Source organism: Eulemur rufifrons, chromosome 15, assembly GCF_041146395.1.
Source record: "Eulemur rufifrons isolate Redbay chromosome 15, OSU_ERuf_1, whole genome shotgun sequence".
Taxonomy (NCBI): Eukaryota; Metazoa; Chordata; class Mammalia; order Primates; family Lemuridae; genus Eulemur; species Eulemur rufifrons.
In genome coordinates, this window is record NC_090997.1 from 101,238,714 (window position 1) to 101,254,280 (window position 15,567).

Genomic DNA, 15,567 nt, shown 5'->3' on the forward strand with positions numbered 1-15,567 from the left:
ATAACCTGCATAAACCTCCCATATACATTAAATCATCTCTAGATTTACTTATATAATACAATGTAAATGCTAAGCAAATAATTTTTATACTGTATTTAGGGGATAATGACAAGAAAAAAAAGTCTGTACATATTCATTCATTACAGACATAATTTTTTCCAATTATTTTCAATTCAAAGTTGGTTGAATCCATAGATACAGAACCCATAGATACCGGGGGCAGGCTATATATGGCAAAAGATTTGAAGAAGTATGCCCCCCCAAAAATGTGCAAATGATCACATGAAATGATGCTTAATATATTAGTCATTGTTATGTCACTGTAGAGCTATTAGAATAGCTAAAATAAAAAAGACTGACAGCACGAAGTATTGGTGAAGGTGTGGATTTACTAGTACTCTCATACATAGCTGATGTGAATGTAAAATGGCATAACCACTTTGGAAAACAGTTTGGTAATTTCTTACACAGTTAAATGTAAATTCACTATGTGACCCAGCAATTAATTCCATCCTAGGTTTTTACTCAAGAGAAATGAAACCAAGCATGTGTCACAAAAAGTCCTGCACATGAATGTTCATAGTGATTTTATAATAACCAAATACTGGGAACGTCCAAAAATCGATTCAGATAGACAAATTGTGCTATATTCATACAACAAAGTAGTATTCATGTGTAAAAAGAATGAACTACTGATGCACGCAAGAATTCAGATGACTCTCAAAACCTTTATGCCAAGTAAAACAGATGTGATAGTGAACATACCATCTGGTTTCATTTATGCAATATTCTAGAACAAGCAACTAGGACAGAAATCAGATTGCTGTTTGCCCAAGACTAAGGGTGAGGGTTGGGGATTGACAGCTGGGGGGGGATGTTATTTTATTGCATGTAAATTAAAAGGATAAATAAATAAATATCAACAATTACTTGCCAACAATTTTGAAAACTTAACGTGAACTGGGAAAATTCCAAAAAAAAAAAAAAAAATAGAACTATCTCAAGAAGAGGTAAAAACTTTAAAAGTTTGGGACTAGTACTAAAAGTATTACGTTGAAGTAGTGGTTAAAAATGTTCCCATAAAAATATATATATAGCCAGGTGGATCTACAGGCTTGTTCTAACAAACTTGGGAACAAGTCATCCCACTTTTATACAGATTTTTCCAGGCAATGGAAAGAGAGGAGTACTCTGCAGCTCATGCTGAGGAGTTATGGTAACTCGTAAATCCAGACAAAGACACTATAAACATGAACTCACAGGTCTGTTACATTCATGAGTACGGACGCAGAAATTCTAAACACATTAGCAAGTCAGCTTCAACTGTGGATATAAAAGACCACACTTCACCTCCAAGTTGGGCTCTTGTAGGTATGCAAGGATAGTATAATAATGGAAAATCCATACAGTAATTTACCACAACAGAGTAATAGAGAAAAAATATGGTAATTTGAATACATACAATAAATACATTTGGTGAACTTAACACCCAAGTATAAGTAATGTTTCCAGTTAATTTTTTTTCCTTCATTTTGATTGAGGGAATATTGTTAGCAAGACTGAGAGAGAGAGTGATCAGAAACTTAGAACTTTACTATCTTAAGTGACCAACGGACGCAGTCTTTTCCCAGCTGTAAGGAGAGGCAGGGTAACTGCAGCTGAAAGGAAGGACCCTGCAGCCAGAGTCCCTAGGGTCATCATTGGCACTCCCCCTCCCCCTCCCCCTCCCTGTGGTGTGCGACTGTGGAGAAGTTACTTGGTTACCTCGTGCCTTGGTCTTCCCTGCAGAGGGCACAAGACTACCTCCCAAAGGTGTTGTCAGGAGGCTCAATGAATTAACAGATGTGAACTACATAGAACAGTGCTGACACGCAGCATGTACTGTAGTTGGTTTCAACTATTTTTCTTACAACTTTTCAAATCATGTCTTTTATATTGTTTCTTTAAGTCCATCTCAGTCTTAGCCAAAAGGATAAGTTAATGACTATATCTGGGCTTTGACAAAAAATACTTACTCTTTGAGATTACAGTTGACCCCTTCTCTCTGTGTGTTCCTAAGGTGAGTGATTTCACGTGGAGCCATGACGGGACTCAAGCGCTTATTTCATACCGAGATGGGTTTGTCCTGGTTGGTTCTGTCAGTGGACAAAGACACTGGTCATCTGAGATCAACTTGGAAAGTCAGATCACATGTGGCATATGGACTCCTGATGACCAACAGGTAATGCCTCTGGACCGTGGGTATGTAATGTTAAAACCATGGGAGCTGAGAAGGAAGAAGGGGACAGGAGAAGGGGGAGCTGTAATCCCAGTGCTTTGGGAGGCCAAGGCACGAGGATTGCTTGAGGCCAGTAGTTTGACACCAGCCTGGGCAACATATTGAAACCTGCACGCCCCATCTCTACAAAAAAGTTTTAAAAAACTAGCCATGCATGGTGGCGTGTGCCTGTAGTCCCAGCTACTCAGGAGGCTGAGGCAGGAGAATTGCTTGAACCCAGGAGTTTGAAGTTGCAGTGAGCTATGATTGCACCACTGTATTCCAGCCTGGACACCAGTGCGAGACCTCATTTCTTAAAAAAAAGAAAAAAAAAAAAAAAAAAGAATCATAAAGATAAAGAACAATAAAATGGTCCAGGTAACAATTAAAACAAAAAAATTTAAAGGAACCATAAATTAGAAAAATAATATTTCCCACGAAGATGAACGTTGAGTTAACATTTTGATTATATAAAATGTTCATACAAATTTATTTTAAAATCTATATACATAGCCAATTGATAAATGAATAATGGATATGAATAAATAATTTCCAGAAGAGGACATTTGGAAGTTCAACTAGTCAGTAATCATATGGTAGAATATATTCTCAGAAAAAAAATGCAAAATTAGCACAGGGTATATTTTTCACTTACTAACAAAAAATGATGCAGATGATTTTACTGATTACTAATAAGTGTACTAGCAAAAAAACATTCTCATTCATTGCTGGTAATGTATATTAGACCTTTGAGGAAACAATTTGGCAGAGTATGTCAAAAGTCTTAAAAATTGTCATCTACTTTGATCTGGTAATATACTTTAGGAACTTATCTGAAAGAAACAAAAAGGAAGAAAATAAAAGTTACAGTCAGTAAAGCATTATATATGATAGTAAAAATTTGACAACATCCTACTTGTCTAAAAATAGGGGAATGGTTAACTAAACTATGGTACAAATACTAAAAAGATTATATAGTAGTGAATTATAGAATGTGGTTATGAAGACCATGTAATCATCTGGAGGCACTCTTAGGACAGTAAGCAAAAAAAACCAGGATACAAAATGGTATGTGTGATATGTTACCACATCATAAAACAACCAAAAGAAAACCATCCACATAGTAAAAAGAACTGTGAGGAAATGAATCAAAATGCTGTAAGTAGTTATTTTATGGCAATGAGCCATTGGTTCATTTTTTTTAAATCTAATTTTGAAATTTTCTTTAATGTGGCTGTTTGAATTTTGTGATAATATATAATAACCTAATAAAATTCTATATTGATAATTCATTTTTAAAATATAAGGATTGACTAGTTAAAACCTTTGTAAACATAAAATTTATGCTTTCCAAGTATAGCAGAATCCATAAAATGCCAGAGATTTAAGTTTATTATTGGTAAACGCAAGCAGTGTAATATGGAACCATCACTTTTTATTTTTGAGCTACTTTATTTTTTTACTGAATTGTTTTCTTCTAGTCACTATATACTTCATTTTTCTGTTTTTTGAAGTAAAAAAGGCAAACTTTTTTTATCTTCTCAAAATTAGTATTATGAGGTTTATGAAAAGATATTTTGAACTCCAAGTTTATTCCCTTGCTTTCCCGAAAGACTTCTATTATCCCCAGCATTTGTGTGTATTTATATGGAGCATCGAGATAGATTTATTTTAAAGCTTTATCTTTATAAGCCTTTACTATCACTGGAGTCTCCTCAAAGAGACGTGTGCTGCAGCCCATTCAGTGACCTCTCCTGCGTCGGTTTCCTCCTCTGTGACAAGGAGTGTGTATTATTTCCTGCCCAATTTCCTGGGCTTTCCTAGTGATCAAACAAGGGAACAGATGTGAAGGCACCTCAATAAGTGGAAGTCTTGGCTTCACATTCTTTCCCCACCTAGAGTGATGGAACCCATGGGCCATCTGTGAGGCTCATCTCATGGTCCCCTGATGAGCTGTGCCGGCCAGTGTCCCCAGCAGACTGTACATGTGTAGTGTGACTGGCAAGGGACCCAGTGGTGCTTGGGCACCTGTCCGTGCACAGTATGCTGCTGCTATGTCCTGGGAAGGCTGACTGTGATTCTCATGCCAAGGCTTGGGGTGGCCTTCTAGGCAGCCCCAGCAAAGTTGCGAGGCACGGACAGTTCGGTGTTCGTGCATCACAGGGCGTGGTTTGGCGCTGCTCTCGTGGAATATGAGGGGCCTCGTGGGGCTGGAGGAGTCAGTCAGGCCATGGCTATGGGGAGTGTTGGCCTGAACTGGCTTTGTAGACCTGCCAGGGTGGGAGATGTGGGCTCCTGGCCCCAGCCTTTGTCCCGATGACTGCTTTTATGAAGGGTGGGATTTTGTTCCAGGAAAGGGTTCCCTTGCCTTTTAGAAAAATTTGGCAGCTGAGTGCAGTGGCACACACCTGTAGTTCCAGTTACTTGGGAAGCTAAAACTAGAAGGATCGCTGGACCCCAGGAGTTCAAGGCCAGCCTGGGCAATATAGTGAGACCCTGTCTCTAAAAAAAATAAATAAATAAAGAGGTTTGCAGATTAGTGAAGTGATAAAGGACCTTTGGAAGAATTTAACATAGAAGATGTGCATTGGGTCCTCTGTCAGTCCTGTTGGGATGTGAAAAAATAATATTCCTTCCTCTCTCTCTGCCATTCTGCTCTATCTCTTGCTTGGTTTGATTTTGTTAATGAAGAAAGAGTGCAAAGACAGGTGAAGAACCAGCCTGATGTTATGATACGGTCATAACTGGGACTGCAGTCCCGTCAGGAGTGTGGTGTGGAAATCAGCCTCACGTGGGTGGGGAGGGGGCTGAAGGGTGGACGTCACAGCAGAGCTGCAGGAGGCCGACTTTGTGTCTCTTCCTGTTTCCTGGAGAACTTTCTGCCTTTCATATGAGTTAAAACAGCTTCGAGGAGAAAACCTCCTCCCCACATCTTGAGGTATTTCAGATTATAATGGGATTTTAATCTACTTCCTGTCAACTTTTAAAAATATAAGCAGTACATATTTTACAAGCATTGAGTTTTATTTAAGTCTAGCCATTTTCCTAATTTTCATATATTTTTTTCATTCTAGAGTGGTAGTTTATATACCCTTTTGAGAGTTATAGACTACTCTGAATAAACATCAGATGGGAATTGTGAGCCCTTTCCCTGCAAAAATTCGTATATACGCATACATCATACGTGATCATGTATCTCACTCTGCATGAGCTTTGGGAGCTCATTGGATTTCATCCATGGATTCTCCCCTTAACATCCTGATTCAGATAGTTTAGAGGTGATATTTCAGGGTAATCACCCTGACTTTCTATTGTGAATAAGTTCAAATGTACAGAAAAGTTGAAGGAATATACCTTCCTTAAATTCAACAACTAACTTTTTGCCGTATCTGCACTCTCTGCTCCTCCCCACCCCCCAAGAACACACTTCTGTAGTACTGTTTTTGAAAGAGAGTTACACATACCATGACACGTCAACCTTAGAATAAAGCCATTCACCTGCGTTATCACACCCAGGAAATGAACAGGGATATTTTCTGGTATCTAGGCTGTCACGATATTTCCCTAATTCTTACAAGAATGTATTCTTTAGACTATTTCTTTCTTCTTTTGCTTTTTGGAAGTGAGATCCAGTTCAATTCATGTACAGCTATTGGCTATCATGTCTCTTCAGTCTTTTAGTCTAGAACAGTTTCCTTTTTTGTTGTTAATGACATTGACTTTTTAACGAGTTCAGCGTGGTGACTTAGACTGTCCACATTCTGGATTTGTCTGATTGTTTACTTGTGGTATCATTTAACTTCTAGCCCTGGTGTTTCCTATAAACTGGAAGTTAAGTCTAGATTAGAGTTGGATTAAATCATTTTGGTAAGAGTACTCTATAGGTGATATCATATTTTTTATACTGAACCTCACACTAAAAGGTATATAACATGTTATCCTACTGTGAGGGTTGCTGAGTTTGATGGAAACTTTGTAAAAACAAAGTTTTTCCACATGTTCTTAATTTTATCTACATTATAGTTAATTTTTCAAATGATGCATTTTGTTTCATGCCAAAATTTGTCATCCATTAAATTGCAAGAAGGGAATGTAGTGCTACCTGGAGTTTATGTAGTGGGTAAGGACTCTGCTTTAGTGCACTGGGGCTACCACAACAGAGTACCACAGACTAGGGGGCTTAAAGAACAGAACTGTGTTTCTCATAGTTCTGCAGGCTGGAAGTCCAAGATCAAGGTGCTGACAGGTTTGATTTTTCCCAAGGCCTCTCTCCTTGGCTTACAGACAGCTGTCTTCTCACTGCATTCGCACGTGGACTTTTCTCTGTACCACTGCGCTCCTGCTGTTTCTTCCTCTTACAAGGACCCCAGTCCTATTGAATTAGGGTCCTACTCATACCACCTCATTTAATCTTAACTACCTCTTTACAGGAGCCATCTCCAAATACAGTCCCATTGGGGGTTTTGACAAATTTGTTGAATAAAATTCAACATGAATTTTGGGTGCACACAATTCAGTCCATAATAGACTGATAAAAAATATTTTGGAGAATAGAAAATTCATACAAGAAACAATGATACAAGCTCAGCTTGATAAACTTGGGATATATTTATAAATAGAACAGTTTTGTAGGCTTGGGAGAAAACCAGAATGACATAAATAGAAAATGTCAAAGAAAGAAATATAAATATGACTGGAAAAACTATCTGGGTCCCAAGTTAATGCAGAGTAAAGCAACAGTGAAGCTCTGCAGTTCCCGGAGTGCCCGGTGTCATGGCAGGCGTGTGGGGAGGGCGCTGCCTCCCTGCCTTCTCCAAGGGTCTGGGGAGTGCACCTTGCCGCTCGAGACAGGGTCGTGCTTCAAGACATTGACGTTTAAAAGTTGCCTTCCAGGCCAGGCGCGGTGGCTCACACCTGTAATCCTAGCACTCTGGGAGGCCGAGGTGGGCGGATCGTTTGAGCTCAGGAGTTCGAGACCAGCCTGAGCAGGAGCGAGACCCCATCTCTACTAAAAATAGAAAGAAATTATACGGACAGCTAAAAATATATATAGAAAAAATTAGCCGGGCATGGTGGTGCATGCTTGTAGTCCCAGCTACTCGGGAGGCTGAGACAGGAGGATCGCTTGAGCTCAGGAGTTTGAGGTTGCTGTGAGCTAGGCTGACGCCACGGCACTCACTCTAGCCTGGGCAACAGAGTGAGACTCTGTCTCAAAAAAAAAAAAAAAAAAAAAAAAGTTGCCTTCCAGCACATTTTGGATCTTAGCTGATTATCAGTTCACTTTGAGAGCCTTGCAACTAGAGAATGCTGTTGAGAACTTGAGGTGTGTTTTTGTTAAAAAGGTGGAGACACTGACGCCTCGTCCAGTGTTACTGGGGACAGTAGCCAGCTGGTGTGACAGCATCCACTGAGGAAGGATCCTCAAACTCATATTTGAGGAATGTAGTTTAAATAAGGAAAATTTTGTGACCACTATCCTAAACTAAAGAGCGCACGTAAAACGGGACGGGAAGAGATCTCTCCCGTGGTTCCTGCCCTTCCTGGGAGAGCTCCGCATTCCTCTCCCACTTGGCCCACCCTCTGCAGGTCCCAACCTTGGGCCTTCGCCCCGTTTTCTGTCTTTTGGGTGATTTCTTCCACTTCCAGTGCCATCCCGCACTCCTCGCGCTCTTGTCCCTCAGCCATCTCCCTGCCTGGAGTCACGGCCGAACTTGTCCCGCCTCTCGCAGCCCCTCTCAGCCAGGCTTCTCGTCCTCATCACACATGACCAAACTGGGAACAAAACTGGAATCCCCTTTTCTAGATCCACCCTCCACTCAGTCACCAAGTCCTGACCATTCTGCTTCCTGAGTACTCTGATGTGAGGGACTGTTTATCTATATTTAAAGGGTATAGAAGTTGTGTTCAGACTAGCTTAAATGAAAGTATTTAAGGTTTCATGTGACGAGACAGTGTTGCTCTCTAGAGAAGCTAATGGGTCTCCTGAAATATAGGTACAGATATATTTCACTTTATATAGAGGATGAAAAATGTAATTTTTCTAAACATGATAATATTTTAACATACTGCCACGTGAGTTGTATTTAACTCACACTAGTTTTGAGTCCAGAGTCTCATGAAATGTATGTAACTCTCACACGTCCCTTTACCTTGGGAGCCAAGTGGTGTGCAGGTAACTCATGCTGCCATGCTATAGCATATGTGTTACATGATGGGTCCCCCCGCCCCTGGGCAAAACCCTGAAGTGGGTTCATGAAAATCTTACTTGTTGATGTTCTTATTATTACAATTAATATTGACAATTTAATTGCATATAACTCATGCACAAAAAACAATAAAAAATAACAAATTTTTCATTAAGTTAGAATCATTTTGTTTTTGAAGTTTTTATTCTGTTTTCATAAAAAAACACCATTGTCCCAAGGAATATTTTATGTGTGTGTGTGTGTGTGTGACAGTCAATGTATTAAATACACACCTATGGAAATCTCCCTATTTAAATACTATTCTGTAGAAGTTAGACAGCATTGTTTGGTGTGAAATGAGAGTTCGTCACGTAATCCATCTTTTTGCTAGCAATATCTAGACTTGCGTTTTCCACGAGTAGAGGTAATGTTTATTTATAAATACTAAAACTTTTAAAAAGGAAAGGGTCTTAACTAGACCTGATATTTTCTCAGGCACTCTTATTAAAGCATGATTTCAAATAAGGTAGAAAGGATCTGGGGCTGATAAGTATTAAATAGTCACCAAGGTAAAACTTTCAGCTTTTCAGCACATGCAGCACAAGTGGGTGACATTTTTTTCTCTAGCCTCAGGGCTGATGCTCTTTTGTGTTTTTAACCTAGAAAGAGGGAAAATTTATCTGTTTGCTTTTGGATACAAAGGTAGGTCCCAAGGCCCTTCTCATCGGCTGAAAGGAGGTTTTCCACATGGTGTGGTCTGATGTGTGCCAAGGTGATTGTGCCCCCGAGTCTGCTGTGCACAACAGTTAAGCACTGTCAGTGTCACATGGGGAGAGGAACAGCAGTAATCCCACACTCTGGGACATCTGCGAGACCAAAGCCATTTCTGTGTACACACTTTGCAAGAAATATGACTTTTATTTCCCATTGGGAGTGGAGTGGAGTGGAATCAGGATTTGAATAATTAGGAGTGTAACAGGATTATGATTAATAAAAACGATATTTTAGTGCAGAATTTTTAATTCATCTAATCCAAATGACTTTAAAAATAAATCTTAAAAATCATTAGCATACAAACATATTTTCAGAGATATTGATGAAAAATGACCTGTCATAGATACTTGTATACTCTTTAACACACTAGTAAATTGAAAAGAATAATTATTCATTTACTTTATAAATATGAGGTCATGACTGAAGTGCCAAATGAGAACTCAAAGAGATTTTCTAACTCCCCAAAAGTAGTCCAAGTAATAAATCACTCTGTAGGGATTTTTAATTATATAATTTTTAAATTCGATTATGAACAATTTCAGTAACAGATCAAAAGTAGCATAAAGAACCCATGTGTTTTGCCACATTTGCTTTTTTATCCCTTTCTCTTTTTATCTTCTTTTCTTTGCTGTATTTAAAGCACATCCCAGATAGCATGTCATCCGGCCCAAACACCCTTGAGTGTAAATCCCCTCAGAGTGTGGCATTTCCTTCATAACCACAGTGCCCTTGTCACACCTGCTCTGTTTACTTCCAAGAAGTTTCTTCTCAGATTGAAGGGGAACTTTGGGACTTGAGTTTGCCGGAGTGCTGAAGGAGCACATCTGTGGCATCAAGGAGACGCCTTCCTCCTGAAGGGTTTCCTGTCAGATGGGAATGATTTATAAAGGGAACTTGTAGAAAATAATATAACCCTTTGCTTTCTCATCTAAAAACACCACAGTTTTATAAATGAAAAGTAATTTGCTGGTATTTGACATCCAGTAAGACTAACCCATAGAAAAGGACCACTCTTCGATAGAAACAAGTAAAACTTCACAGAACCAAAGTACAAAGGGTCACAATTCCGTATTTGCAAGGAGTGTTTTATTCACTCTAAGAAGACATTTCCCTTTGTTTTCCCTTTAAGACTGGCCTTGGGCAGGGCTCAGCCTCAGGTCCCTCACAGAGCGGGTGTCACCTCCCCACTGGAGCCTGCAGGCAGGTTTCCCTTCCTGCTGCACCTGGTCCTTTAAGGTGTTAATTATAGGCACTGCATAGATTTTAGTTTCCCTGGAAATACTTGAAAGCCATTGTGCTCAACACGAGGAAAGAACATGGTAATCTCTCTCACGCAGGCTCTTGTACTAGAGTGTTTCTTCTTTTAAAAAAATCCGCAAACCCACTGAAGTAAAACCTCAGTGGTTCCTTCCTGTACTGAAGACTCTTGCTGGTGACTGGTACGTAGGCCGTAGGGTAGAGTTGCTAGTGGCTTGTGGGAGCACAGCTTTGAAAGGAGATTTAGTCTAAACCAGTGCAAAGAGTGATCCTTTTCCCTCCCTCCACCAGGATCTGCTTGTGACCTTTTAGTAGTGCGTGTACTACTAAAGGGAAGCCTATCTTTATTTTAAGCCCTGAACTAAACATTTATATGATGGTTCTTGCCAAAATAGGCAAGGAGCACAGGAATCTCAAAGAAATTAATTTGAAAAGGACTGCTCAGGAAAGAAGTTGGGAGACAGCCTCCTGCCCTTCAGGGCTATCTGTATCCAGCGATTGATACAGGTTCATTTTTAGTTATGTCCTTTTGGGTGTATTCTGGAAATTTTCTTGAGTGTTTTGTGGTAGCAAATTTATTTCTTTAGCAGAAACAAGTGTAGCTGTGTGTGTGTTTTCTCTTTCATTTTTTTCTGTCAGTGTTGTTTTGGTTGGCTGATAGCAGCAATTAAGATGTTTAAAAATCAGGTTACTCTTTTTTATCTCTGGACTCAGATCATTGATGAATCACTGGATAGAGCACTCAGTATTGATGAATTAGAAAATATGCTAAATAAAAATCTTAAAGTTTACGCTTAACAAATTAGGTTAAGAATGAGACAGGAGGGAATTATTCATATATACTGGCTTTTATTATGTACACTTCTTAAAGTCAGTTTCTTGTTAATTTAATGTTAAATTTTCTTTCTATGCCTTTATTAATACCACCGCATAATGATGGCCTTGGTTTTGACACAGAGACCTTGCCTGAATGCCGATGTTTTTCAAGATGGCTGACTACAAAATTCATCTTCCCAGGCCTATGTGGCATTCCTGGACCAGGCATTGCCGCTCTGGCAGCCCCTGCCCTTGGCAATTAACACATCCTTGTGCGCGTTGGGAGGAGGTGAGATGTGTGCTATTTCACATGTGTGCACCACCAGGACAAAGACTCCTTCACCACTCTTGCCAGGCCCCTCTGAGCCCTCTTCTCAACTGGGCCTCAACCTTGGCCTATGAAAACTGCAGGCTCTCAGCACAAATGATTTCATGCACACTCCCTCCCCACTCCTGCCTCCCCCTCTCTTGAACAAACACTGGCATAGTTTTTAACAACTCAAGGCTGTGTCCCTAGGATGAACTGCTCCAGCCCTCTTAAGTTCCTGCCTAGGAAAGAAGTTGCCAATAGAACTGTCTGTCCTGGCCAACACCTGAAGACAGGGCCCTATGTCCTGGTCTCTGTAGGAAGGTAGGAGCCTAATTTTGATAAGCTCTAGTTGGCAAACCCAGAGAGCCTGATCATGTTGACAGTCCCTTCCTGCTTTTCACTTATCTCTGTTCCCTGGCTGTCCTGCCTATGCCTCCTGCCTTCTCCCTCGTTCTCTCTTTAAAATGCCCAGTCACCTCTGCACACATCGGAGTGGAGGTCAGTTCACGAGGCACTCCCGTCCCTGCTGCAGTAGTTATTGCTGATTAAAATCTGTCCTTCCTGCTTTAGCTTGGGTTCACCTGGTTTCCACAGGTGTGGACACCAGTCACAAGTGCTGTTTCATCTCCTTGCATCACTGTGTCCCCAACTGCTACTGGCTGTGGGGACCAGGGAGCCCTTTCCTCTCAGCCCGTTTGTTGAAGAAGTTTATTAGTAGCCACAGGAATAAATTAGTATTTTCATCATATTTAGGTATGTTTTAAAGGGTTGTAGCATTTTGAAACAGGAAGAGGTTTGAGACTGATACTCGGGGCAGAATAATCAACCTTACAAATAGTTAAGAGCCAAAACAGAACTAGGCCCCTGCCAGCTGACTCCAGTCCTGAGTACTTTGCAAAAGAAACGATGTTTCCCCAACAGGTTTGGACTGTCTACACTAAATAGGCTGAGCAGATTCCAGCATCACCCGCATCTTCCACTTACACAAAAAGTGCACATCCAGCCCCTCGGGCCTCTGGGTGAATGGCTAGCCCGGGTGCTTGTGCCTTATTTCAAAGACCTGCTGTATTCCTGAAGCATTTGTCTTCCTCATTCAAGGTATATTTAAGAGTATTTTTTAATAGATAGTATGTTCACATGATATAAAATTCTAAATGTTCCTAAGATATATGATGAAAAGGTGCCTCCTCCTATCCTTAAGCCCACCAGAGGTAGGAAGTTTCCAGTTACTTGTGTGCCCTTCTGGGGATAACCTAGTCAAGTGCATTTTTTATTGCTCCTGTAGTCAGACTATTCCCCTTTACCGCCAGAAATTGCCATGTGGGTGGTGTGTCTTAGAAGGGTGAATAAACTTAAAAATGGAGCCTGAAAGAGTTGAGGAAGAATATTCTAGTAATGGGAATCATTTAACATTAACTTTGAGGCCTGAGGCAGATAGAAGATCTCATTCTCTGAAAATCTTTAAACATAAGATAGTCTCTCATCTTAATTTATAAGTGGTCTCTTCTGCCGTGAAGAGATGAGATGACCTCTAAATTACATATTTAGCCCAAAGATACAGTGAGCTATGAAATTACATTTCATCTCTTAAAAAGAAAAAGAGAAAATATTCTATTAGTCAATTGAGCAGTCCTGTCATTTACAACACTTTGATTTTAGTGACTATGTTTCTTTAGTTGCAAAATATTGACATCTGGTCTTGAAGCACGTGTGAAGGCCAGTGTTATAAAGCCCAACAGGGAGGTCTTTAAAAAAAAGTTTTACTTTAGCAGCATCTCAGAACAGAAAGGGTTCCTTCCCAAGGCAAAAAAGGAACTCGTGGCTGTCCTTGCATTCCTCTGTCCACAGCTACCCGTGCAGGTGTTTGCCACCAGTGGTGCTGAAGTCACCAGTAGGAATTTGTAATCAGTTTTTTAATTGGATTCTCCCAGCTTTAAATCATAAAAGCAAATAAATGGAGAAAAATCACCTCCTTCAGGAACTATTTCCAATGCTAATTGAACTCTATTCCAAATAGGTGAACATTTATAGAAGCATGTATTATCAAAGTTGACCTTTTTCTATGGTTTTATTCAAGAATTTAGACGAGTACCACGGTTGAAAGGTGAAGGTACTGATAAGACACCACTGCTCCTAAAATATATATCTTCTCAATGATTTTATATCCTCCCTTAATCCCTTTGGGTTCTGGCTTGGTTCATTTTAAACTATGATAATAATTATATTTGTTTTAAAATAATTGCTTCTAAAAACAGTTTAAAACAAAATGCATTGAAATGAAGAATTGTGTGAATACCATAATTGCATTGCTATTAAAAACTGCCCTACAGTGAGTGTATTCAAGGCTGCAAAGCTGTTGAACTGGTGTGCCTGACATGTGGGTTTGTACCAGCTGTTCGGTCTTGGTGTGCAGGTTACAGAGGGAGCATTGTCCTGCCGTACTGAAGCCTGTGAGCCACCAGAGACAGCAGGAAGACAGGAGAGAGAAATTCATGGGATCTGTTGTTGAAAGTGTTTGGGGGCCAGTTTTATGGAAGAATTTGTGCATTGGTTTATAGTTTAAATAAGAAAGAGATTGCTCCTTCATTGTAGGAAAACTTGGGTAGAGGCCAAAGATTTGGGCAGAAATTTATTTACCAGTAATCGCTGAGCATCCACTCATGACAGCAGCATGTGAGAACCTGGGGGTGCAGACCTGCTCTCGAGACGCTGTGGTTTACTGGGAGACAGACATGCAAAACCAGAGCCAAGTTCAGAGTCTGGGGGGGCTGTGGTTAGAACAAGATTAATTCTGTACAGTGGGTCCCAAGAGCCTTCACATGTGATATCCAGGTGCCTGTTACCTACCAAACAGTATACTAGACGCAGGAGATAAAACACAGGCCACAGTCTTCCTGGAAGGGACCTAATTGCATGTGATGCTCACAGGAAAGACACGTTGACTTTGAAGGACCCTTGGCAAATCCAGGGGGAGAGGACAGAAAGACAGTTGTATGTGTGAGTCTGGGGCTCAGGGCAGAGGCCTCTGCAGAGAGTGAGCTGCGAACGGGGTCCTTGAGGCTGTGGGCATGATTGTGGTCTTCTAGAGAGGAGAGAGAAGAGGGCCCAGGGCCATGCCTCAGGAGCAGTGGCATGGAGCAGCCTGGAAGAGGACGCTGAGACTGGGAAGGAGGCACTGGCACCAGCCTGTCCAGAACACATTCGGCACGTGACCAGGATTCGGGAGCAGAAGCGGCAGCGATCGCATTTGCCATATGTGTATTCATTATCATTAGACTCTTCTGTCTTGTTCTCTTGCAGTCCTTGGCTCACATAAGCTTTATCTCATTGGAAGTGATGAGGCATGAAAGGAACTTGTAATGGAGGAGATTTTTAAAAATCTGATTTCATGTTGTGTCAGTGTTCTTCAGTTGTCTGTGACATGCTTGTTCCAAAACAGAAACTTTCTGCATCCTTGCTAGACAACTAGACTGTCAGCACTTCTTTCTCCCTTTTTTCCAGTCTTAATAGTGGATTTTCTCCCCATGGGAACTGTAGCTGGCTTGGATTAATGATGGGGGATTTGGGGACTGGGTTTTTTATTGTTCTGCCTTAGTGTGATGCTGACACTGATAACTCATGAAATCGCCCGTCCTTTATTCAGCAGTGACATGTCTATTCTCTTGTCTGGTATCTGTTCTTCTCTAGAATGGAAAAAATGCGTGTTAATCCAAAAGACCTTTCCATGCAGGGGCATTTCCTCCCTCCCTTTGCAACTAACGCTATGTGCCATCACTGGGACAGGTCCCAGGGAGATGCAGGCGAGCAAAGCTGACGTGGTCCAGGTCTCAGCTCAGGTTGCTGTAATGAAACACGCAGACCGCGGTGCTTAAACAGTGTTTCTCATGGTTCTGGGGCTGGCAAGTCCAAGATCAAAGAAAGTGCCAGTCAGTTCAGTTCCCGGTGGAGGCCCTCTTGCTGGCTTGCAG

The 15,567-nt window shown here is 40.8% G+C and overlaps 1 protein-coding gene across 2 annotated transcripts in view; it reads left to right on the top strand.

The window, feature by feature from the left end:
* Window positions 1-15,567, top strand: part of TULP4 (TUB like protein 4) — a 154,506-nt gene that overhangs the window by 86,216 nt on the left and 52,723 nt on the right. For both annotated transcript variants that reach the window (XM_069487896.1, XM_069487897.1), the window contains exon 3: window positions 2,060-2,221. In XM_069487896.1, coding sequence (XP_069343997.1) covers window positions 2,060-2,221 — 162 coding nt within the window. The remainder of the gene's footprint in view (window positions 1-2,059; window positions 2,222-15,567) is intronic.